This window comes from Quercus suber, unplaced genomic scaffold (genome assembly GCF_002906115.3).
Source record: "Quercus suber isolate HL8 unplaced genomic scaffold, Cork oak 2.0 scaffold_360, whole genome shotgun sequence".
In the NCBI taxonomy this organism is placed as follows: Eukaryota; Viridiplantae; Streptophyta; class Magnoliopsida; order Fagales; family Fagaceae; genus Quercus; species Quercus suber.
The window spans coordinates 588,594-615,796 of NW_027069812.1; the positions used below are offsets into that span (position 1 = coordinate 588,594).

General features: G+C 36.8%; 2 protein-coding genes and 1 pseudogene across 2 annotated transcripts; all 3 read right to left on the reverse strand.

Moving 5' to 3' along the window:
• Positions 1–2,197: 2,197 nt before the first annotated feature.
• LOC111995645 (uncharacterized) lies at positions 2,198–3,160 on the reverse strand. The gene has a single exon (XM_024027563.2). The coding sequence runs from the start codon at positions 3,158–3,160 to the stop codon at positions 2,198–2,200; it is 963 nt and encodes a 320-aa protein (XP_023883331.2).
• Positions 3,161–20,252: 17,092 nt separating this feature from the next.
• Positions 20,253–26,014, reverse strand: LOC111995647 (mitochondrial import inner membrane translocase subunit Tim9). The gene is made up of 2 exons (XM_024027565.2): positions 25,811–26,014; positions 20,253–20,739 (listed from the first exon to the last, which is right to left on the reverse strand). The coding sequence occupies exons 1-2, from the start codon at positions 25,903–25,905 to the stop codon at positions 20,553–20,555; spliced, it is 282 nt and encodes a 93-aa protein (XP_023883333.1). The 5' UTR covers positions 25,906–26,014; the 3' UTR covers positions 20,253–20,552.
• Positions 22,002–24,589, reverse strand: LOC111995646 (pentatricopeptide repeat-containing protein At4g11690-like; annotated as a pseudogene).
• Positions 26,015–27,203: the final 1,189 nt, after the last annotated feature.

Consider the following 27,203-nt stretch of genomic DNA (forward strand, 5'->3'; position numbering starts at 1 on the left):
TACAATTTAAGCTCCCGCCCAGTTGCAGCTCCAGCTCCTCAGACTTCGTTTCGGCAAGGGCCGGGCCTTTACGGCTGCAGCTATTTTATCCTCCGCTTCCTCGGCAATTTTCGACTTCTCCTTCGCCGTGGCCTCGGCACATCCTTCAGAGCTTTCTCCCGCTCAACATCTTCGGCCAGTTCCTTCATCCTCCCGTCCACCACGTACGACATTTGCGCAGCCTAAAACACACAACATCCACCTTGTAAGGAAAAATGGAAGGTACACGCGCATGAGCAAAAGGGAAACCGGGAATGGTAAATAAAGATGAAACAGTTACCGCTATGGCGTGCCACTGCAAGCGCCTCCCCAAAGACTCATCCGTCGATTCCGCGAAAGCGTGCATATCCTCGGGCAAGAGGATGCCGCGCGCCAAGCTCTGCGCCACACGGCCCCATAACCTTTGTCCCAAACTCGGGCACTAGCCGTCGCCGGAAGAGGCTCGCCATCAAGCTTGAAGGAGGGTTGCCATGCCACGGGAACCGGGAAGTAGACGCCCGGTCTACCCTGGTCTGTGCTACTGGTTCCCGAATGACAATACCGGCCGAGGGTCGGGGGGGCACGTTACCCGAGCCCGTTTCAGTCTGATCAGTTGTGCGCGGCCTTTTGCGGACTCGGGTGGACGGGACGGCGGGTGGCGAAGCTACTTCGTCAGGGGTTTGCTGCTGTTGCGCGGCAGGACGGGCACTGGGGACAAAACGGTCTATTGTCATCTTTCTCCTAGCCACCATGGCGTTACCTTGATCGGATCTTGTTTCAGAGGAATCAGTTGGCTCTGCGGCCACCCTCCCCTTCCCGAACAGGTGCCTCGGGCTCTACTGTTCTCTCGGGTTGAACAGAAGCTTCTCGCTGGATTTGCTCGTGGGCACGTCTCCTACGTTCGGCAGATACGCGCTCGGCGTCGTCGGATGGGTTGTCGCTCGTCTGAACAAATGAACCGGGGGCCGAGATCGCGTGCTTCGCCAACAGTTAACTTTGGGGGGAAGAAGTTTGCGTGCCGGACGTCGATATATGAGAGCAGAGGGCTGTCAACTAGCAAAGCTTGGCTGAATGGCTGCCAAGTTAGTAGACGGGATTGACACGGAGAATAAGGTGAGACGCTCGGAGTTGTCCGTCCGAGTGAACAAAGATTTCCGACCGGAGCACGAAATTCAGGTCCCGAACGTGTACCACTCTAAGGTCCGGCTTGAATCTTTTGCTCTCTGCACAGAGGAAACAAGGGTTAGTGACAACATAACCGGACCAAAACCAAAAGAGACCAAAGTGAATAAAAGTTCGTCACCGACCAACGTCGCGCGGCGAAAATGCACAGGGGATCTCCTCGGCAAACCAATTGCCGCTACTCGAACGAAATCTTTAGCCGAATTTCGGTTTGAGTCTGGTAGGCATGAAATAAGCCGTACCCTTACATTCCTAGTCTTTAGATAATAGTCCGACTGAATATTACCGCACAAACTATACATCTGATTGATGTCATAGTGATTTAGTTGCAGCCCGTACAACTGGTTCAACCTACTCACACAACTCACTACCCGGTAAAAGTTGGGAGGGAGTTGGTCGGGACAAAGGCCGTAAAATCTAAGGGTACTAAGAATCAGAGGATCAACCGGGAACCTAAGCCCACCCTCTAAAATGGCCATCAAGGGAAAGAACACCGTGTTTTCACCACGGCGCCTCTGGATGTCAATATCACCCATATTGCATAGGCAATGTCTACGTCGTTAGGAACGTTATAGGCCTCCCTAAATCTAGCCAAAGCATGCCCGGGAGCAAGGAGATGAGAATAACTCATTTTTCAAAGCGTGTTTTTCAAAGAAAATCAAGAAAAGAAATGCTATGATTATCAAAGAATAGACTGAACTGGCTAAACAGAAAAAGCAATAAGAGGGAAAGGAACTTACTGAAGGCTCTAAGGAGGAAGTGTGTTCTGGGCCAAAGGGTGAACCACGAAGGAGGGATGCTCGGCAGAGTAAGATATTGTAAAGTGAGGAATGCGAAAGTGAAAATCAGTAACTAGAGGAACTATTTATAGGCGTGAGAGTAAAGTAAGGAGCATTAAATAATCCACCTGGCGGGAAACCACGCGGGCCGTCGCCTCAACTGCCACACGCGTGAGCTTCGGTTCACGAACCGTCAGACACTGACGACGGGTAGGTCGTCAGTCAGTTCCAAACGCGTCTTTTGAGACATGCATTAATGCGCCCAACAACGGCCGGCACTGACCCTTCAACTTCCCAAACGAGTATTCGCCCCATGTGATCCTTGATTCACCCCCGTGAATGGGGAGCGAATCAAGGGGGGCTAATGTACCGAGCCCCCTGAATAGGTCCGGATACATAACATCCGCCCCGCTTCCCTGGTCTATCATTATTCTCTTCACCACGAAGCCGCCAATCCTCGCCGTGACTATCAATGCGTCGTCGTGTGGCTGAATGGTTCCTTCCAAATCACTGTCATCGAAAGCGATCGGCTCTCGGGTGGGCTTATTCTTCTTTGCGGGGGGCGGCACGCTCGTACTTCCCTCCACAGATGTCATCGTCAACACCCCCTTCGCCTTTGCCGTTGAAACGCCTCTCGGGGCGACGTGAATAACATCAATTACCCCAAGAGGAGGCGGCAGGGGATTCCCTCTGTTTGGAGCGCCAGGCACTGTTCTTCGATCCCCAGCGTTCGTCACAAATTCCTTGAGGTGCCCTGCCTTAGCCAGCTGCCCGAGATGGTCCTTCAACACTCGGCATTGCTCGGTGGTATGTCCCCGGTCTTTATGGTAGGTGCAGTAAAGGTTCTGATTCCTTCGGGTGGGGTCGCCAGCCATCCGGTTCGGCCATCTGAAATACGGCTCGTGTTTGATCTTATCCACAATTTTATGTACGGGCTCCTTGAACGTCACGTTCACCTCCCCTACCGCTGCTACTGGTTCTTGAATCCTTAAATTTCCCCGTGTCCTCTGTTGGAAACCGCCTTGCCGAGGACGATCTGTCACCTGCGCCTTGCCTTTGCTTTGCATTCTGTCATCTTCCAGTCGCTTGTACTCCTCAATGCGCCTCATCAACTGCCTCATATCCTCGGGAGGCTTCTTAGTTAATGACTCCCTCAACCCCGACTCCTCAGGCAATCCCATTCTGAAAGTGCTTGCGGCTATCTTCTCGTTCCTTCCGCCAATTTCGTTGTAGAGCTCCCAGTACCGACCAGCCTAATCACGGAGGGTTTCCCCTGCCCTCATCTTCATAGACAGCAGTGCGTCCACCGGTTGCTGTTCTCGGCTGCACGTCACGAAACGGGAACCAAACTCCTGTATAAGCTCGGAGAAACTATGGATGGAGCCCTTACGCAAACCGTTAAACCACCTTAAAACTGTAGGACCTAGGCTGGAGGGAAAAACTTTACACATTAGAGCGTCATTCCGGGTATGGAGAGACATCATCTGGATGTAGTGGCTGACGTGCTCCACGGGATCCGTTTTCCCTCCATATAAATTGAACGGTGGGCGCGCAAATCTGTCCGGCATCGGCGCTCTCTCAATATCTGTTGAGAATGGGGACCGAGCAGCAATGCGCAGCGCACGGCTCATCGCGTCCATTGCCGCATTCCTCGGCCGCCCCTCTGGAGAGTCTGAGCCCCGATTCCTATACTCCCGTGACCGAGAGCGATGTTGTCTTCGGCGAGATTCCACTGAATAGGAGCGGTCTCGCCGGCGACGGGACTCCCTCGAGTGTGAACGCTCCCTGCGGCGGTGGGATCCTGATTGATTCGACCCCATCCCGCGTCTCCCTTCCTCGGCATCTGGCCTTCCCCTTCAATCGTCTTGACCCACTTGGCGGCGCTCATTCCTCGCTCCCAACTCCAGTTCTTGTACTAACCTCCGCAGCCGCTCGAGCTCCTCATCCCTGGCGTCGGGCTGCCCGTGCCGGGAAGCATGGGATGCCGTTCTTCCCGTTTGATAGGATCCTTCTCCAAGATCGGATCGCTCTTCTAGTCGCTCGTAAGCCGGATCCTCGCGTCTCTTCTGTCTCCGTTCCCGCCAGGTGGATCCCCGGGAAGACCCTGCCGAGCCGCTCTCTGCGTTACCTCCAGACATCTACCTGTGAACCAGTCTCAGCGGAACCACTGCTTAGTAGGATTTCCCACAGACGGCGCCAATTGTACGCGCCCAATACCGAAACCCGCTGGGCCGGGCCTCACTTGGGCTCACAACTTATTTGTATTGTGGGCTTGGATTTCCTACTCTGGGTCGTTCTTCTCGCTGAGACCTAACGTTCTCTCTATTCTTTCCTCGTGGGTCTGGGTCACCTTCTCTCTTTGCTCACTCTCTGCATACACTCTTCTTACCGCCCATCCCCCTTTCTTCTTAATACTTCCTGTATTTATAGTCCATAGTTAGTGGAGACGTCATAATTACTTGCTAGTAAGTGCAACTGGCGGTTCAGTATTAATGATCGTAAATGGGTGGTTAGGTGTGAGTGGGATGCGGTGAGGGTGGCGTTGGAACTTGGTTCCCACCCTCACGATAATTCTCGGCAGCGGTGCTTCTCTGAGATACTGCCGGGCAGGTAAAGGGCGGGCGTCCCGAGAGTAGTATATTTATAGCTGTTCGGAAGGCCGTTGCTGAGAAATGATGAAAAGGCAAGGATTGGGCCTGCAACATGCGTGGCCCTGGGGTGGGGCGCCAAATAGAGGGAGACCGGCCTTATGGGCTATACTCCCAGGCCAGGGTCCAAAGCCTGATATAAGAAAAGGTGCAGGGGCCCGTACACATGTGTTTAAACACATGCTTTTATTTTTTAAACAGTATTACATGTGTTTTTACACACTTTTTTAGGCAAGTATAGCGTTGATGAGCATAAAGTACTGCTAAACTTTTCAATATTACATTGAGTAATTGCTTTGTTGAAAATTGATCCAAATTCGTAATTAGATTTTGATTTGGGTTTCCATAGCATGGAAGGAAAGGATTTTCTTGGTGTGGAAAACAAAGAATCCCCATAATATGGAATAAAAAAAGGTTTTGTCTATTTTTTTTAAAATTTTATTTTATTGAAGTAGCAATTGGGTATTCTTTGTCTATTAAGGAATAGAATTAAAGCCTTATAAATAGACACTGTTGCAAAAGAATTTTGGTGGTTTTTGCCCCAGATCTTCCCACATGGGGAGAGGAAAAGACTCTTAAAAAAACTTGTAGTGGGTTTCTTTAAAGAATAATTTGGTAAATTTTTGGAGTTAAAAGACTACCTGTGGTTGTTTGCTTTGTAGGTGTATTGGGGTTTTGAGGGTTTGAGTTAATGCGTGTGAAAGTTTGAAAGACTATATATTAAACTGTAAATAATAAAGTACAAGAATCTTCCCACATGAGAATCCTCGGTGGCTTTTGCCCAAGGATCTTTCCACATGGGGAGAGGAGAAGACTCTTAGAAAAACCTGTAGTGGATTTCTTTAAAAAGTAATTTGGTAGATTTTTGGAGTTAAAAGACTACCTATGGTTATTTGTTTTGTAGGTGTATTGCGGTTTTGAGAGTGTGAGTTTATGCATATGAAAGTCTGAAAGGCTATATATTAAACTGTAAGTATTAAAGTACAAGGATCTTCTCACATGGGAATCCTTGCTGGCTTTTGCCTAAGGATCTTTCCACATGGAGAGAGGAGAAGACTCTTAGACAAACCTATAGTGAGTTTCTTTAAAGAGTAATTGGGTAGATTTTTGGAGTTAAAAAATTACCTATGATTGTTTGCTTTGTAGGTGTATTGGGGTTTTGAGAGTGTGAGTTTATATATGTGAAAGTATGAAAGACTATATATTAAATTGTAAGTAATAAAGTACAAAGATCTGCCTTACATATAGGTAGACAAGGTGTGTTGTACAAGTAATTTGCATTATGAGACTAAGTTCATTGGGCTTATATTCTAACAATGCATGTGAGGTTAGTGAGGTTTGATTATGCGTGGTTGTAATTCATATCATTGATAATGGTTTTTGGCTAGTGTTGTTTGTCGATGTAGGCATGAAGTTAGTCAAATCACATTAAATATTTTTCTCTTGTGAGATATTTTATTTTATTGTTCATGTGCATATACTTTCTCTAACCCCAAGTCACCACAATTGATATTAGAGTTTCAGCTGTTACACAACATGCTTAATTATCCCAACAATTGCAAATAATAGATGGTTAAGAGTTAGTTCTAGTGAAACAGATATGATGTATACACGTGTCTATATCGTGTCAACACAGTGCACTAGAGCAAATCTATGTACTTAATAGATTATAGGGAGGTGGACGGATGCCAGCAAATTGAGATTAATAGTCCAAAGTATTTAAAAAAAGAAAAAGGAAAAAAGGAAAGGTCCAAAGTAACTGAAAATTAACTACTCAAGGCATAGCACAATCGGCTAGTGACCATCCTTGTTCTGTTGATAAAAGAAAACTTGGTAATATGAAAAGTGAAAAAACGACGACCGTTTGATGTCATTTTATTTGTAGTGAACTAGTGGCAGCTAAACAAGGCAAAGGACTAAGGACTGAGGACTAAGGACTGAGGACTAATATAATTTTACATTCATCGTTTGAACTCGATATTATTATATTGTTCTGTGGATATAACTGTAGCTCTTTAAGGTTCTACTATGTTGGATAGGAGTAAAATTGTTTTTGCAAATAATGATAAAACATGCTATGCTTGACTTGCCGAAGGAAATTCAGATCTCTATCATATGTCGTGTTCGACATTTTCATAAAATTTCATTTCATATATATTTATATTATATACGATAGAAGTTTTCCTCTAGTATAATCTAAATGTATATCTGTATAAAGCTCTCTCTTAGAAACTTGAATTCTAATTGTTACCTTTTATACCTTATAAGAACTTATACTTATAAAACGACCATTATACCAATGACGTGCGGTGGTGTCATTTTATATATGAAAATGAAATGCTTGGTTGTAACATTTATTTGATAATTGATATATTAATATGCTATTATTCATTGACATTTTGTACATTTTTGTATAATCAACATATTGTGCCGGTTTGAATAGCACTTCATTTCATTTAATGTGGCGTTGCATTTTGTTCCTGCGTTTTCATTTTTTTTTTTTATTATATTTTTAGCCAGAGTTATTGACTTTTGAGGGAAAAAAGTACTGTGCATGAACAGTTCATGCCCTGTTCATGCATTTAAAAATATTAAAAATAAGTCCCACAATACTATTCATACATTTAAAAATTATTTTGCTACAGTGTTTTTAATAACAATAAATTGTATCCAAACGGACCCAAATTACATCATTTTTCCTCTTTTTGCGCTTTGTTTTTAGAATTTAAATTTAATTTATTATTTAAATTTCTTGTTTTGTTCTTTTCAATTTTTTGAGAGAGAGAGATGTTGCAGTTGTCTTGGGAATGCAAGCAAATTAGTAGGGATAACAAAAATACTCTCACTCCACTTAGAAGAGTGGACACGTATATGTTCGCACACACATATTAATTAAAATGGTTGGGTTACAATGAATTGATTTTTTGCAAATTAATTAATTACCCAAGTTAATTAATTAGTCAAATTACATGCAATGGCGTGGTAGCATAAACAAATTACCAAATAACTAAATATAGCGAAAAATAAATTTGACACATGTGATTTGTTTACGAATGAGGAAAACCATTGAGGCAAAACTCCACCGAGTGAATTTAAGGTCACCACTCCTGAGAATCCACAATTATTAATTTTAAGCGGTTACAAGTATAAAGAATCTTACCAAATCCTTTGGCTTATCCCGAAATACCAACTTACAGTTAAACCCTTACTCTGATACCTAATTGGACTTGTATTGTAGTGGCAATTTCTCCGTTCAATGTACGAATCCCAGTACATGACTAACTCCACCAACTTGAAGAAGATGTTGGTTGCAAAATTCTTCACTTCATCAATAATGAAGATCAAGAGGCTTCTTGGTTATAAAACCCTTGGCGTAAAGACGCAATAGCTTCTTTAGAGAGAATGATGAACTACAGCAATTTTTGCCTCTAGTCACACAATGCATGTGCGACGGCTTTTAAAATAATCCTTATATATGTCTAGAATTGTGAGAAAAGAAACCCTACACAAATACATAAGCATATACATGTAATCAGATCTGAAAAGTTTGATTTTGTAATTCTTGACAAATACAGCTTGTGTCAAGTTTCTATCGAGCTTTAACATTAAATCTTGATAGAAAGGATTTTGTCGAGATTTTTGTCGAGCTTTAATGAATAGCTCTTTTTCACTTGTTTCTTAGTCAAATCTTTATGACTTTAACACTTGGTTAAAATAACATGTTTCTTGAAGTCTTAAACCCATTCTAAATGTACCTAATTACAAGTAAAGTGCATTTTGTCAAAAGATTAGCTAATTACATAAAATATGTCCCTAACAAATATATAATTTAATTCTTATATATATATATATATACATACACACACATATCATATTAATAATTTACTTATTTTTACATATTTTATTGTTATCTTCAAAATAATACTCTCTCTCTCTCTCTCTCTCTCTCTCTCTCTCTCTCTCTCTCTCTCTCTCATTAATATTGGAGTCATGTGACAAAATGCCTTCCCTATACCTTATACAAAATTTTCCCTCCTCGAAAAAGGGACAAGACACAATGACGGAACTATGTTGAGACCATGGGGAGCCATGGTCCCCTTGACCACCCAATTTTTTTATATAAAGTATTTATACTTATTTATATGTAATTTTTAGTAAAAATTTGATATTAAAACTTAAAGCTTAACATACATTTAGGTCCCTTGGCCCAAAAAGATCTAAAAAATTAGAAATGACCAACGAACCCACTCTTAAAAAAGAAAAAGAGAAAAAAAAAACATTTTTAATTAATAAAATACCTAAACTCAAGTGGTGCAACTGTGTGCGCGCACACACACATTGATAGTTGGGGGTTAAAGGATTTTAATTCTGGACGTCTTATTTAGAAATATCATAATATAATAGTTGAACTACAAAACTCTTAGTGGTGTTACCATATTAATGATTATATTTTCTTGATAAGAAAATGCTTAAACTTAATTTGGAATTGAAAAATATATAATATAATTTTCTTTTCTTTATATTTAACCAATTTAAAGATCAATTTCAGTTAAAAAAAATTAAAGAAAGTGAAGGTTAATTATGGTATGTTCGAGTGCTGATACAGTTATTAGAACTTGAAAAAAATTAAGGCCCATTTGATTGGAAATTTTTAGTATTGTTATTCAGTTTTTAGTGTTGTGGAAATACGTATTTAAGTGTTATAGAAATACATCTTAGAAGTGTTATTGTTGTTTAAACACTAAAAATTATTGCTTAAACACTGAAAACTGTTGTTTAAATACTGAAAGCTGTTATTTAAACATTGATACCAACACAGCCCCTTATGTTTTGAAAATCATCTTTTATTTTTTTATTTTTATAGTTTTGTTAAGTAAAATATAATGTTGAGTAATTTTGATAAAGTTGAATGTAAAGTGTTATATTTGTGTCAAATTATTTATATATATATATATATATATAATTTATTATATTTATTATTTATTTTCCTTTATCATCATATATAGTGATCAGTTCATCAAATTTTTTTTTTTGGTTTGAAGGTTGATTTTGTTAAATATCAAGCTCGGCGGCCTCTCTCTCTTCCTCCAAAAATATCTAGAGTTTATCTTGATTTCTCTCTCTCCGGAATTTCCTAGAGACTTCCTTGACTAAATAAATATCAGTCACAACTTTGTACAATATCTAGAAGCTTGGAGAAAGATAGTATTTTTTTTTTTTTTGATTAAAATAGATAGTATTTTATTGTTATTAAAAAGATGAAGTCAGAAGCTCCTTAACTGACATAGAACAAGTATAAATATAGAAATGGTGCTCAGTTTTTGTGTGTGTCATAAAGCACCGAGTGAGACGTGTAAGGTGAAATGAAGCACGTGAACTGAAGAAAATAAAGTAAGAGTTCGTAGCTAGGCGTCTAGAGGTAAGGTGTTAGGTGTGTGCTAGTGTATTTAAGGATAGTGTGTGTGAATGTAAAAGTGCCGTGTGCATTGGTGTAATAACAGTGGTGCTGGTAAAGTCCCATAATTCAAAGAGTTAAGGTTTAAAAAAAAGTTTTTTTTTATTAATAATTTGGTATTATAGTTTCCGTTAACTTAATAGGTTTTTTTTTTCTTAAAATAAGGTGGTACATAAGATATGATAATATAATTTTGTTTATATAAAAGAATTAGAGGTATTGTCTAAATTTAAAGTCATGGACGAGATTGTTAAAGTTTTTTAGTGCAAAATTAAGTAGTCAAAGAATGCCAAGTTGCATTTTGATACATGATTAAGTTGAAATATATATTTTTAAATTAATAATATTGTATTTATTTATATGTAGTTAACAATGAATAAATGCTAGTTTTATTTTTATATATTTAATTAGTCTTAAAACATTGAATAATTCTCATTTTTAATTAAATGGTAAATTTTCTTTTTCATGCTTTGGCACCGTGGAAAAATTCATGGTTCCACCTTGTCTCTTTCCTGTTATCTGCAAATTAGGAGTGGCATATCATAGGGATACATATCATTAGTATAACTTGTTTTCTTTGGTCGAGGATTAAAATTAAAGTTGTGGGCTATATATAGATGATTGCATATACATTCAGTGGCAAAAGTATTATTTCTTACCGATAAAAGTTTAGATTATATCTTAGATTATTATATATATCCTGGAAATTCAGCTCCTCTGTAATGTTAGGAAGAATTTTCTGAAAGCCGTATGCCATTGCCAAAACAATAATTCCACAGACATTCTATAATTATCGAGGACTCAAAATGGTAAGTTAAAAAATAATGTAAATAGTAGGTTTAGATGAGAATAATTACAAACTTGTTAGTCAATTTTCATTTCATCTCAATTTCATTAATGTCAAAATCACCATATTATGAACAGAAAAATACATTGAACCTGTCTTTTTTAGTCTTGAAGAGGGAACCGAACGGGGTCAAGATACTCCTAATCCAACCCCGGCCCCCTTCTCCCATTGCCAAATATCCCTAATCATCTAGACACAGATATTATTGTTTTTATTTGTTATTAACAACTTGCTATATATACTATATACTGTTATTGTATCTTAATATTGAAAATTCTTGGGGGAGCTAAATTCCCAAGATACTATATGTAAGTTTTTATTGATGATAGGAAATTCAGATCAATGAAGCTTTTGCCAGAGACCTTTCAAGGATGCCCGAACACTTTAGATTGCAGAGGGAAAAAAAGCCATGAAAGCAAGGCCTAAAAACAAAAAACCATGAATAAAGGACAAGGATAAATAAAATCAAGTTAAACCACTAAGTATTTGTTCCATCGCTGTAATAGAAGCAGACATCAAATTCTTTCAAAAAAGAAATTAGACCGTTTTGCTTAGTACTACCAAGCAAAGCAAATCAAGTCTCATGAATATAGAATATTCTAACATGCATCTATAGTCAAATATTTTAGCATAACAGTGAAGTTATTATGTCTAAACCTGCTAGTTCTGATTTGTTGAAGCCGCAGCCTTAGCAGAACCACGGCAAAGTGGGCAGTGCGTATTTATAGTTAGCCACTTATCCACGCAGTGCTTATGGAAGGTATGTTTGCACGTGTAAAGTTTCCTACACACGTCTCCATCTTCAAAGTCCTCCAAGCAGATAGCACACCGATCAGGAACGTGGTGAGAACGAACATGATGATCAGCTTGTGGTGTATTTTCAGAGAGTCCAAGTTCGATATCGTGTTGTTGGGTTCGAGGCTGAGTTTCATTAGTGTTACTACACTGTTTACAGCACAATAATATTGCCAATAATACAATAGCGGCGAATGTTAATTCCATCTCGAACTTTGGGAGGGAATGATCATGACCATGATCATGAGCAGTAGGTGATGGTGGCGGTGGTGATGAAAGAAGAGGCTGTGGAGGAGGGGAAAACATATTAATTTTTTCTCTCAGTCTGATTCGGATTACAAGTACAAGTTGGAAAATCTAGAACTCTGAGGAGCGTTTAGTCAGAGAGTTCATTGTTGATTTGTGAAAATATGTGTAGAATCACTCCTGAGTGTTAGTCTTTTGACACGAAGTTGTGGTGTCTCCGAGAGTTGTAGGAACTAGGAAGGCACTACGTATGTACGTACGTGCATGCTTGGGCCCAGTCCAAAAAATTGTTTCCTACAACTGAAGTGAAATCAGAAGTGGGCCAAATGGGCCTCGAGCCCATAAAAGAAAAGTAAAGAAAAAATACTACCTCTCTCCGGTTCTCTCTCTTGCGTGTTTCTTTTATGTTGAGTTTGTTGTTGTATGTTAAGTGAATTTAGGATTTTGGGTTGGTACCAAAAGAATATCTAATATTTTGCCAAGAGTTTGTTGTTGTTTTATTTTAATTTTCTTTTTCCTCTCTTTTTAATTCATTATGTTGGATTTCAGCTCATACTATATATTTCATGGGTTTTCTAGAATTTGCTTAAGATTTATGGTCTGTTTGAATACAACTGAAAACTGAAAACTGAAAAACACTGTAGCAAAATAATTTTTGAATGTGTGAATAGTATAGTAGGACCTATTTTTAATGAAAAATTTGTTGAAAAGTGAGGTTTGTAGGTTTCGTAAACAGTACACAAGACTCACTAATTTGCTGAAAAAGATAAGAAAAGTCAAACTTTGCTGCTACTGTTCATGAACAGTAGCCGTAAGTCTCACAAACGCGTGCCAAAAAAAAAAAAAAAAAAAGAGAAACGCCAGATGCAGACACGCTGGGGTTTTCAGCCCAATCCAAACGTAACCTTAGGGTTTTGGGTTGTTACTTTTTCTTGTTGTTATGATTGATTGCGCAAATAGCTTATTTGATTATTAATTTGTTATATGTAACCTTTGTTAGAGAATATCACAAATCAGTTTTTTTTTTTTTGATAAAAAGAACGTAACTTTATTAAGGAGAAGATAAAAATATTACATCTTGAATCAAAACCAACTTAATCATAATAGAGTTTTCCTCTATCCAAGCTACATAACCAACAACATTCTTGGAGCAATCACACTAGGCCTTGCAAAATACAAAAAAGTAGTCAATTTTACACATTTTTCTTCAAAAACATCACACATAAGTCCTTCTAAATCACTGTAAATTTACATTTTTGCTATAATAACCGTATAAATATACACGGTTGTTGTAGCTTTGCATCCTAATATTTTATTAATTTCACAATTTTGCTCATTTTTTCTCTCTTCTCTGTTTGCAAAACCAACTTAGATTTCTGCTCTCCCTCATTATCTTCTTCTTCCTCTAATTCACACAAACACACCCACACAGATAAACCAACACAGGGACACAAACACACCCACACGGACAAACCAAAAGAGAGAGAGAGAGAGAGAGAGAGAGAGAGAGAGCATTGCTGTGAACTTGATACACTTGTGGACTAGTGTTGGCAGTAGAGATCAGTGCTTGTGGGTCATGGAGAATGAGTTTTGATACTTGTGGATCAGTGCTACTAGAGATTGATGCTTGTGTACTAGTACTTGTGGTGGAGGGGTAATCTGACCATGAGAGAGTGTGTGTGTGTGGAAGGCTCTAGATCGTGAGAGAGAGAGAGAGAGGCTCTAGATAATTTGGTATGAGAGTTGGGAGGATAAAATAAAAGTAAAGAGATAGAAAGATAAGGATAAAAGAAAAATATAATATAATAATAAAAAATTAAAGAAATATTATTATTATTTAAATAGAATATATTATAAAATAGATTAACTAATGTGGGTGTTTTTGAGAAATAGTTGTGTAAAATAGAGAAAATAAGTTTTAATGCTAAAATAAATAGAGAAATTTACAAAGACCGATGTTAATGCTTTTAGAATGACGAACTAAAAAATAAACAGGACGATTACTTTGCATTTTAATATGAGAAACTTGTACCTTCCTAAAGTCCTTCATCTTAAACTGAATCTCATCGATGATGTTGCCACCAGTGGATCAGTTAACTTAGTAGTATTGTCCTAGTGAAAAAAGAAAAAAGAAAAAAGTAAAAAACAAATAATTTGGGTTTTTGGAACAAGTGGGTTAAGCTATGAATTTGTACATTGGTGGAGGTTAATAATGGGAATGATGTAGATTGATAGACCCTTGCATTATTCCTAGTCGTCCCGCTTATCAAAGCCACTTTGATTCACATGTTAACTTTGGATTCAACGCACAGTTTGGATTCAAATTAATTTTAGGGTTTGGAATTTCTATTAGTGATGGGTTAGATTTGGATTTAGATTTTGGTTTGTTGTGAAATTAATTAGTTTGATTTGCTTGGAGTAAAACCTATTGAATTAGGTTTCCAAAAAAAAAAAAAAAAAAAAAACTATAGAATTATGTTCACATCAGATAAGAAAACAGGAAATTTCTTCCTTCCCTGGGAAATATTAAAGAGCAAAAATAACAGTAAAAAAGGAAAAAAGAAAAAGAAAATTAATCAACAGATATGTTTCATCGTTGCAAAAAAAAAAAAAAAATCAAACGCATGCTAGTTCTGATTTGTTGAACCCGTGACAACGTTAACAGAGAGACGGCAAAGCGGGCAGTGCCATTTTATAGTCAGCCACTTATCCAGGCATTGCTTATGGAACGTATGTTTGCACGTGCAAAGTTCCCTACACATGTCTCCATCTTCAAAGCCCTCCAAGCAGATAACACACTCAGTCTGGTTTCCATGTTCGTCACGTCCTCTGTATTCCACAACGTTGGACAAGATTCCGAGTTCGATATCGTGGTGGTTTTGTTGGGTTTGAGCCTCAGTTTCGTTTGTAATAGTATTATTACTGTGTCTAAAGCAAAAGATTAATGCCAAAATTGCAAGAGTGGCGATTGTAAATTCTGTCACTATAACTGGGAGGGAAAGGGAATAATCATAAGTAGAAGCAGGAGGTGATGGTGGCGATGGCGATGAAAGAAGAGGATGCGGAGGTGGGGAAAACATAGTTATTTTCTTAATTTTTCTGAGAGAGCACAAGACAACAATCAGGACGGAGTCAGGATTTTGGTTCAGGCGCAAAATCAAAAGAAACATTTGAAGTGAAATTAATCTAAAAAATATTAATTTATAATAATAATAAAATAAATAAACAATTATAAGAAAATAAATATATTTCATATTATTAAAATAAAAAACAAAAATAATCAATTCACAGTTACTACAAAATTTACAACAAAAAGTTTACAAATTAATGCGGTAAAAATATGATTAGCGTTATTTAAACAATATAATGAATAGATTTTGTGATTATTTTTTGTGATTAGTGATATATCAATTTGTAAGATATAAATAATAAAATTTGTAATATCTTTAATATTACTTAACAATAAAATACAACAAAAAAATATCATTTATAGTAAAATTAATAATAAAAATTAAAAAGAAAAAAATTATGACGTAGGTGTCAAACGTGGGCCAAGACAAAAAGCTTACAAAAACAGTAAAATAGGTGTAAAGGGGATATAATTTGATGTTTGAGAAAATTCCTTTTTGCGCTCTTTTTTTTGTGTCAGACTCACTTTCAAGTTTCAACCAATTCAGAGTCATTTTTTCCTTTCTTTTTCTTGTGTCAGAGTCCCTTGAGATGACAATTACGTGTACAATGAAATTTTAGGTGGAATCAGGGGCCAGGACCTGCCCCCTCGCCCTTTCTCCCCCTCTAGCTCCGCCACTGACAACAATGTCCAATGATACAAATAATTATTCTTTTTATTTATTTATTTATTTATATTTTTATATTTAGAGTATGGAGTTTCAGAGTTTGTGTTTAATTTGGATTACTATTACAAGCTGGAAAATCTATCTCCAGTTTTGACTATGGTCTGTTTGAATAGCACTTATTATTGTTGAAAGTTGCTAAAAACTGATTATTACTGAAAACACTGTAGCAAAATAATTTTTAAATGTGTGAATAGTATTGTGGGACTCACTTTTAATATTAAATATTGCGTGAACAGTGCGTGAACAGTGCACGCACAGTAAATTTTGTCCCCCAAAGTCAACAAGTGCGGCCAAAAAAAAAAAAAAAAGGAGAAAACGCACAGAGGTGAAAACGCGCCGTGACTAACCGAGCTATCCAAACCCATACATTGGATAGGAGGTAAAGTTGCGGCGCGTTTTCTCTGTGCGTTTTCTCCTTTTTTTTTTTTNAAAAAGAAAAAAATTATGACGTAGGTGTCAAACGTGGGCCAAGACAAAAAGCTTACAAAAACAGTAAATAGGTGTAAAGGGGATATAATTTGATGTTTGAGAAAATTCCTTTTTGCGCTCTTTTTTTTGTGTCAGACTCACTTTCAAGTTTCAACCAATTCAGAGTCATTTTTTCCTTTCTTTTTCTTGTGTCAGAGTCCCTTGAGATGACAATTACGTGACAATGAAATTTTAGGTGGAATCAGGGGCCAGGACCTGCCCCCTCGCCCTTTCTCCCCCTCTAGCTCCGCCACTGACAACAATGTCCAATGATACAAATAATTATTCTTTTTATTTATTTATTTATTTATATTTTTATATTTAGAGTATGGAGTTTCAGAGTTTGTGTTTAATTTGGATTACTATTACAAGCTGGAAAATCTATCTCCAGTTTTGACTATGGTCTGTTTGAATAGCACTTATTATTGTTGAAAGTTGCTAAAAACTGATTATTACTGAAAACACTGTAGCAAAATAATTTTTAAATGTGTGAATAGTATTGTGGGACTCACTTTTAATATTAAATATTGCGTGAACAGTGCGTGAACAGTGCACGCACAGTAAATTTTGTCCCCCAAAGTCAACAAGTGCGGCCAAAAAAAAAAAAAAAAAGGAGAAAACGCACAGAGGTGAAAACGCGCCGTGACTAACCGAGCTATCCAAACCCATACATTGGATAGGAGGTAAAGTTGCGGCGCGTTTTCTCTGTGCGTTTTCTCCTTTTTTTTTTTTTTTGCCGCACTTGTTGACTTTGGGGGACAAAATTTACTGTGCGTGACTGTTCACGCAATATTTAATATTAAAAGTGGGTCCCACAACACTATTCACACATTTAAAAATTATTTTGCTACAGTGTTTTCAGCAACAATCAGTTTTTATCAACTTTCAGCAACAATAAGTGCTATCAAAACGGACCCAGAGTTGTGGTGTCCTGCATATCCTAGGAACTAGGAAGGCACTGTGTACGCACGTGCATGCTTGGGGCCAGTCCAAAAAATTGTTTCCTGTAACGTAATTGAAATCAGAAGTGGCCCAAGTGGGCCTCGAGCCCATAAAAAATTCTAGTGCACATAAGCTAATACACAAATTTGCACACAAGCCAAAGAAAATAAGGGAAATTGTAACTTGAAGTTTAGTAACAGCTTATCTGATTTTTTGCTTAAATCTTTATTAATTAATCAAATTAATATGCAAACGCGTGGTAGTACAAACAAATCACCAATAAAACTAAGTATGCAGCAAAAAATAAATTGACATGATAATTTGTTTATGAATGGAGAAAACTTATACAGCAAAAGCCCCACCGAGTGATTTTAAGGTCACCACTCTCAAGAATCTACTATTATCACAACAAGCGGTTACAAGTAAAGGAATCTCAGTACCTTATACTAACCTACAGTTGAACCTTTACCCCAATACTAAATTGGACTTGTTTTGTAGTGACAATCTCTCATTGTAATGCACGACTCTCAGTACATGACTAACCAATTGCGTGAATCCCAATACGCGACTTCAAACACCAACTAGAGAAGGTTGTTAGCTGCAAAGTTCTTCAGTTCATCTAGACGATGAAGATTAAGAAGCTTATTGGTTACAAAACCCTATGGTGCATAAACACAACAGCTTCTTCATAAGAAAGATGAATTAGGGTAAATTCTGTCTCCAGTCACAATTTGCTTGAACAAACTTTGCTCAACACTTGTGCAACTTGTGTCACATTTGACGGCTTTTAAAATGATCATTTTATATGTTTAGGGTTGTGAGAAAAGAAAGTCCAAACATATAATCACAGATTGAATGAAAAACAGAACAGAAAATCTGAATTTCATAAACCTCAACAGATGCCCTATTTGTTGAGCTGCTGTCAAGCCACGGGCTTCAACAGCTCTACAGGTTTCGATAGATGCTAGCTGTCGAGTTTTAATGAACAACACTTTTCACACTTGAATCTTGGACAGACTTGCATGGTTTTAACACTTGAATTTGAAACAAAGTTTCTTGAAGTATTAAACATATCCTAGATCTACCAAATTACAAGTAAAGTGCGTTCTGTCAAAAGATTAACCAATTACATAAAATAGTGATTTGTTCCTAACATGTGAAACACATGTCTTAACAAGTATTGTAAATAAAAAGTGAAAGCTAAATGAAATAAGCAGCTAACTTATGCAGCATGCAAATAGTAGGAAAAATAAGCAATAAATTTACTTATAAGTACGTCTAAAATGAGTACTCTCAATTTTCAATTTGTGTGTATTTAGATTTTAGAGATCTTGCATCAATACTTGTATAATAAAAAAGTTATAATATTTTAGCCAATCAAACCCAAAATTCACTCAAATCTGGCCATGTAAAATTGTATAAAAAACATGATTATTACAATAATTGTGAAAATTTACATTAATACTATTCATTTTGCATTTAGTTTTTTTTTTCTTTTTCTTTTTTATGTATCTCAAGGATGAAGAAAGAGAGTGGATGATTGTTGTATGTGAAGAACGAGAAACAATTAAAAAAAAAAAATCAAGAAAAATTGATATTTTAATGAAATGTAGTATAAAATAGATAATTTAACGTGGAATGTTTTGAAAATTAAGTATGTAAAAAAAAAAGTAAGTTCTTATGATATAATAGATATGAACTTTTGCATGAGCTAATGCAAATTAAGCTTGTATAATAAACACAACTCAAAAAAATTTCTGCTCCCTTACGGTTTGCTTTTGTGTTGACATTTGATGTATTTGTGTATCTAATTTTTAGGTTTGTAATTTGTTGTTGTATGTGAGTGATATGATTATATATTTGTAAGTGAATTTAGGGTTTTGGGTTGTTATCAAAAGAATTTGTCATATTTTCCCAAGAGGATAATTCCCCCCCCCCCCCCCCCCCTTTTTTTTGTTATTACATTGGATTTCAGCTCCTGCAGCTTCTTGGGTTTTCTTGAATTTGTCTCCATTGTTGATGTATTTATCTCCAATTTAGGGTTTTGGGTTGGAACTCTCTCTTGTTGTTATGATTGACTGCATAGGGAACTGCTTCAATTATTTGTTCTGTAATCTCTGTTAGAGAGTATCACAATTGAGTTGATCCAGTAGTATTGTCTTGGTCATAAAAGGGAAAAAAATTGACCTTACTCGATTTATTATTACATCATGGGTGTAGAAACTAGAAATAGTTTTCTGTGGCTTATTTTGATTGGAGAATCTTAATAATTTGTTAAGGAGGAGTTTTACTTATTAAATTCCTTATATTTAAGTTTTTGTACATACATGTTAATTGCATTACTCTTAGTGCATTTTCAAAATGCATAATTTTGTGTCGTACAAATAAATTGAGTTTTTGGAACAAATGTGTTAAGCTATGAACTGGTACAATGGTTGTTAAAAGTGGGAATGATGTAGATTTACATAATTGCATTATTCGTAGTTCCGCCCATCAAAACTAATTTTGATTCATATGTAACATTGGGATGCCTCAATTGATGAGAGTTTGTGGTCAGTATAATTAGTTGGGAGAGTAGTAGGAAAATGAATTGCAACTTCATTTTTGGAAAGTTGTTTTCTGCTCCATTCTTTTTTCCCATATTTTTTAATTCTCTGAACAGAGTTAAATTCCTCTCTCTCTCTCTCTCTCTCTCTCTCTCTCTCTCTCTCATTGCTTTGGCTTCATCTCATTCTTGCTTTTCCAAAGGTTTCGCTTCAATTGTCCGTTTCTATTTTTACTATTTTTGGATGATCAGTTTTGTTTCTAAAACAAATTTGATAGCAGTTTTCAAGATATTTGTGGGCTTCTCACAGGTAATTCGCAAAAGCCCTATATATTTTATTAAGTAGTCAACACTACAGCTCATTCTTATTTCTTACTAGCCATACTTATTTCATCACAACAATAGAGATGGAGGATGATTATCATGTGAATCTTGATACATTTAAAAACAAAAAAAGTAGGCTATGACACTGAGTTACATGGCTCTTGGCGTGCATTTGTTAATGGTACTGTTTGAAAAAACTAGTACACAACACCATAGAACAAATACATTCAATTAATAACAGGTTCTCCTGCAGACAGCAATCATGGATTCCCTGTAGCATTCCATTGGAAAAACAAGCACTGCAGTCTCCTCTACAGAAACTTGAAATCGCAGAAATGCAAAGATAGGAAAAAGGCACAGCTAATCAGAAACTTGAAAGAGACAGCAAATCGATTAAAGAAAAAAAAAAAAAAATCCTGGCTTTCCACCCTTGATTGTGAAAATCTTCAATCTTGTGTGGCTGCTCCTTGGTTGAGTTCTGCAAACCTCAGGCCAACACGCATTGAATGTTTTAGAAACTTCTCAGCACATCGACGCACACAGGTTTCCTCTTGCTTTTGCAAGGATTTGTGCTTAAAGGTGTCCACGCAGTCATTAAAGCATCTCTCCACAAGTGAATTGTACATCCTCAAGCTGCAAGTAAAACATACAATCAGAGGGAAAATTTTGGGACAAAAATGATTATATTAGTAAAAAATAATGCAGCGTGATCTAGCATAGCAAGACTATACTCAACTGCCCCTATGAAAAAATTTAACCATACAATATGACTAAAATTAGATGGTCTTTTATTCATCTAGTGACATCCAAGAAAATAAATTGAGGGATTGTTCCCATCATATACTATAATAAGGGCAAAGGACAACTTATATATATATATATATATATAATAAGGAACTACTGAGAAAAAGCCGTCAAATACTGAAAACTTATGTCTTAGTAACCTCTTCGGAATAAGTTATATAACATTATTTTTTTTATTGGTAACACACGCATGCCATTGAAATTCCTTTTTCATTTCCACTCAACTCACTATTTCTCAGTGATGCATAAATTATTCTCCTTTACACATGACCAAACCATCTCAAGTGACCCTTTCTTATCTTCTCATTGATAGGGGTTCAAAGAAAGGGGTGAAATCATACCAGCACTAATAAATGCAGACACATATAACATATATAAAAATAAAATTAAGAAAATTGATAACGAAATTGACCTATAACTTCATACTGCTTATAAGGAAGGAGCTTAACGGTAGTTGGCATCCAGACTAGAGAGATCCAAACCTTCCTAGGTTACAGGCTCCATACGCCCTAATCTACATACTATGAATAATATTTGGGTTCATACAGACAGGGAACCTATTAAACCTAGGAAGACTGTCAGACAAACAAAACGAAAAATTGACTCCAAATTTGTTTTGTGCAATGCACATGATAATGCACCTGTAATTCATAAAATGTTGTTCCCAAAACGTCCAGACACAACATATAAGCTGCACTGGTTTTAAGGAGAACATTATTCTGGCTTCACATAATGAGCATCACAAAAATTAAATTAACTTCAGTGTGAGCTGTATTGCACAGTGGCAAATGTGAAGCCACAAAAATTGAGCCAATACTCAAATTTTAAACCAAAACAATGCCCTGAAGCACTTTGAAATGAACCTGTCATTCTCCTTAAAAAGGCACCAATCTCAGAAGTTTCTCAAAAGCAGTACTTTGCTCAGCTCCTTTTGAAAATAATATTTTTATCGTTACTTTTATTAAGATTGTGATAATAAATACAATATACTTAATAAAAAAAATTACGAAGTATTCCTAATTCTAGGATTATAAGCCTATTTTTTCACATTAAAAAACTTCAAATAAATAATCCATAAAAAGGTCATGGGATCTCTTTGAAAAGAAAAAGTAAAAATTCCTGAAATGATTAACACATTTCAATTAATAAAGACGAGTTCATAAAAAGCTCACAAAAGGGAACACGTGAATTTAAAGAGATAAAAGAGGAAGAGAAAGATATTGAGTAAACAATGGATGTATACGTCATGGATCTGGAGCTGGCTGATGCTGCTGATCTTGGCAGGCATTTTAAGCTTATCTTACTATGGAAGATTTTTCAGACTTCCTAGCAGGCTCTTGTGCATTCTAGATCCTATCCCTCGCCCATCAGCTGAAAGATGAGAGTGAGCCTATTTTGCTCTAAAATTATTAAAGGGATATATCTGGATCAGTTGCAAAACGATAATACCTAATCCCTTTTCTAGAAGTGTAGAAAATAAAAGGATGATTCTGACCAGAATAAAGTTGAGTCTTTTATTAATCAGTTATTTATATTGGATTTTTATAAATGAAATATTAATTTAATAGACTATTAATTTGTTTAGTATTAGTAAATTGAGAAAATTCTGTCTTATGTGTGCACGCACGTGTGTTACCTTTGAGGACTTAGATGATGAAAATTCTGAACAGGAGTAAAAGAAATCTTGAATAATGTATCATTTTTTACTTCAGAAATTATATTGTAGATAGAATTTGATGGTTTTAAACCTGACTCTATCATCACTTTATGTAGGACTTCAGCCTTAATCCACTTCCCATCCTTGTAAAATACTCCAGCAGCTTGAAGTTTGAACTGTAAGTAGCCACATTTGGAACCGGCCAACCCTCCCATTTCTTTAAGCAACATCAATGCCCTATAAGAGCTACCCTTTGCAGTACCCAAGAAACAGCTTTAAGGCATCTCACTCATTCATTTAAACAGCTATAAGGCTGCTTTCATATTAAGTTTCATACACGACCCATGTATCAAGATACCACATGTATAAACATCTGGAACAAACCAGTATTTCCATAGAAGATTATATCTGAAATGCTTCTTCCATGTCATCTGATCTACAAAGGCATCAATAAGAATTGTAAATGTCACTTTAAAAAAAGAAATTCCGCTCTCCTCCATCTCCCTAACCAAATCAGCAATTCACACTAAATTTTCAACTCGACAGAAACCTACAATTAGAACATTGGAAGTCACCAGAGTTGGAGATTGACCAATTGACTGCAACTGATTGAATAAACATGCAGCCTTCTCCAACTTTCCAACAATAAATTTGGATAGAATCAAATGCTTTTCATTTGATCCACCAACTTCTTAGCCTCCCAAACTCTCTTGACACAACCCACCAACAATGTGTTGTATGTAAAAACATTACAAACCACCCATCTCCCACACATTTCATCAAGCAGTTCTAAACCTTTACTTTAAATTCCATCATTACAATATTCATTAATCATACAATTGTAAGTATATAAATTAGGAAACACCCCATTGTGCTTCTTTTTCTCATACAGCTAAAACCCATGCTTCTTTAGGCCTTTCTTGAAAAACCATTGATCAACACCATGTAAGTGAACTGATTAGCAACAAAAACAAGCTCTCCTATTTTACAAAACAACACCTAGGGTCTCCATTCTTCCAACACCCATCAATCAGAGATTCAGAGTAGAGTATTTGACAACATTAGCAGACAAACTCATCTCCTCCAACTGACCAAATGCTTAAACCTTTTATACAAATCAAAGCCTCACAACAAACTTTAATCATAATCCCAAAACTACATACATCCATTTGAAAATTCCCCTTTGTTTCATTGAAAACACACAAAGCTTTCTCAAAACAATTTGATCTGATAAGAAAACCCAAAAGATTATATAAGTGTTTGGTCCAGGCGTGAGGCCTTTATTAATCATCTGACTGAAATAGAATAGCGAGTGCTTTAGTAATTGAGCTTAGACATAGGCATTGATGATTGATTCATAAGATAAAAATGGGTTGAATCTAAATTCAAATTGCAGTGTGTCAAATAGTAGAGAAGATCAGATAATGAAGTAAAGGTGGGGGAGGAGATCCAACCATAGTATTCGTAGAATGAGAGAATGAGTGCGTGGTATCATTTTGGAGGATAGGAGGTGGTGTATGATGAAGGAAACAGATTGGTGGGTGTGTTGGGGGCTAGGACAGTTGAGCAGTTGAAGAGTGAGAAAGCATTCAATGGCAGGCTTTTACCATTTTTTGGATGAGGACAAGAACATGGTGCATTTGGGACATTTTCCCATCATTGCTTATGGTGCATGCACTAAACTTTTACCCCTGTGGGTGTCCCCAGCTCTCTATTATCTTTCATGGAAACACTGATAGATAGGTACTGGAAAGTATTAAAGCCACACCATCACTAGGTTCATAAATGATACATGGTAGAAGTCCTCTAAATGGGAACATCAGGGGCTTTTGTGAAAAATGAAAATTTAAAATTAATTGTAAAATGCAGCAGTTTTCAAATTATTTAGGAATCTATAGCACTGTTGAAATCATATTTTGAAGGCACAATTTTGAATCTTGAAATCCTCTTATTTTCTGCTAATGTGGTGAAGCTAACAAGGACATTTTTAATTCAAAAAAAAAAAAATGTCCATGTGGAAATAGTATCCCCCCCCCCCCCCCTTTTTTAAAATCCACTGTTCACTATGAAACAGGGAGAAACACACAAAAAGTTTCAACAAGAGTGGAGCTTGTCTAAAGGTTACCACTGAAAAGTCAATTTTCAATAAATTTCGGCCCATATACAAATATCTAAAAATTATTTTTAAAAAATCTATAATTAAATGGATAGTTTTTATTTTTTGGATAAATAATAATGGTTTATTGAGAATGAAAAGAAAATGATCCCCAAGTACACAGGAAATGCACAGAGGATGCAACAAAGTTTCATCCAAAATTACATAAATCTAGAAATTCCTCAAAGGAAGAAAAGGAATAGCCACTCAAAGCAGCCAACAAATCAAACATGGTTTCAAACATAGCCACTAAAAGATACAATTTTAGCTCCATAGAAAAACCCTCAACCCCATCAAAAGTACTAAGGTTTCTCTCCCTCCAAATGGTCCGCACAACACAATGAGGATACATTAACAACATGATGTTTACCAAAGGAGCTTAACAAATATAGTTGGTGATCAAGACTTAAAGGGATCCAATCACTAGACAGTGGAGGAATGAAACAAAGGAGCAAAAATTCTTCGCCTATAAGGAATGAAACAAAGATTCCATACAAAACTAAATTGCATACTAAGAGACTATTATTTTGGTTTAGTTCAAATGATTAGTGAGCTTTTTATACCTAGGAGGACCGTCAAGTAAACAGAACGAAAAAAAAAAAAAAAACAAACAAACTCCAAAGATATTTCTGTGAAAAACACATGATAATGCACCATTAATGCATAACATGTAGTTCCCAAAACGTCCAGACACAACAATATAAGCTGCACCGGTTTTAAGGAGAACATTATTCTGGCTTCACATGAAGAGCATCACAAACATTAAACCGACAATGCGAGCTATATAGCACAGAGGCCAACTGTGAAGCCACAAAAGAACATAAGTCCCCTGATGTTTGAATAACTGTTTGGATTAGCTTAAGTACAACATTTTAAAACCTCAATTTTTTATAGCTAAAATTATCCAAACTAACACTTTGAATTCACTATTTCCTATCAGCTTAAGTAGTAAAAGCACTTGAAAAAAAAATGATACTGTCAAAAAAAGAAAAGAAAAAGAAATCTAATTTTTACTCACAATTCACAAATAATAAACAAAATTAGGAATTGATTGATAAATTGATAAAGAGGAAGAGAAGAAATGGGACCTGTCACGGATCTGGAGCTGGTCGATCATTGTGGACATTCTGATCTTATCTTCCTCAGGAAGAGTGTCCAGATCTGCTAGCATGCTCTTGTCCATACTTGATCCTATCTCTCGGTCTCTCAGGTTTTTCAACTTCCAAACACAACTAAGTTTTTGTAGGGTTTATGAACAAGCTCTCTTCAGTATAGTAGCTCTGATTCACTATTACTTTTATAGCAACAGAGCACGACGTCGTTTAGTCAACTTCTCTCTCTCTCTCTCTCTCTCTTCGTAAATATACGTGGAGTCTTTTTTGGGCCTGGTCCGTTAGTTAGATTCATCATTCACATGAAAGTTTGTCTCTTGCCCGAATGACGGTGGGCCTATTGATATTGGCGGGGTTGGATCCTCTCCCATTTTAGGGTCTCATGTTTTCTCCTGTTTTGAAATAGGTAAATGGCACGTGGCATCTACAAAATCTAATGGTAAGATATGAGGTCACATCACAACATCATTTATTTCTATTTTACATTTTTACCAACACTCTTCAGCAATAAATGCACTGTTCACACCCCACTGCACTTGGCAGTGATGATAAGGACCCGTCAGAAATCATGCCGAAAATATCACCGGATTTGAGAATCTATAAGCATAAACAGAGCCTCAAGAGAGGGAGAGAACCCATAAACACAAACAAAGAAAAAATTACATTGATTCTAAAATCAAAGAAACAAAAGGGAGAAAATCCATTTCATTTCAATTCAAACTAGACCCATGACAAAAACCCACTGTAGAAATGGCATGAGAGAGCTCAGTATCAAACTACCAAGTACGAAATCAACCAAATCCCAACAAAAAAAAAAAAAAAAGAACAAACTAACAGGTGCAGATCCCAACCATTTAAACACACACAACCACAACTAGCAATTAACATTTAGCAGTTAGCTCACACATACAAATACACAAGAAGCCTTTATTGTTCTTCTGCAATCTCTCAGCCCATTCTTCCCCCCTGAAGAGGAAAAATTATGCATGACAAAACTATCTGGACAGAGGTGGCACGGACAGACGTGGTATGTACGGACCGAATGGCCACGTAGCATCCAGCCCATTATTATGTGGTCTCCAAGGAACCTTAAATGGAAAATACTTGCGACACACGATTAGCCCTGGTTTGTAGAGTCCCAACATGAGTGGAATTCTAGAAGATGCATACATTAATATGAATCTTCCCGCAAGGAAATATCTTGTCCATCACGTTTAGAATTCTGCGAGAAGAGTCCTGCGTGAAAAAGACTTCCTCGCCAAGGAAGAGAGTTCAACCCTATACTACTATAAAAGCCCCAATACCCTCATAGGCCAAGGTACGCATAATTTACCCTTTCTAGCACTCTAGAGTTGTGAGAATATTTCTG

Bases quoted from the DNA above. Each gene is read 5' to 3' on its own strand.
- LOC111995645 (XM_024027563.2), bottom strand. From the start codon at position 3,160: ATGGGATTGCCTGAGGAGTCGGGGTTGAGGGAGTCATTAACTAAGAAG.
- LOC111995647 (XM_024027565.2), bottom strand. From the start codon at position 25,905: ATGGACAAGAGCATGCTAGCAGATCTGGACACTCTTCCTGAGGAAGAT. The intron at 20,740-25,810 runs GTCCCATTTCTT...TTTTACTTGCAG, and splicing joins CAGCTCCAGATCCGTGACAG to CTTGAGGATGTACAATTCAC.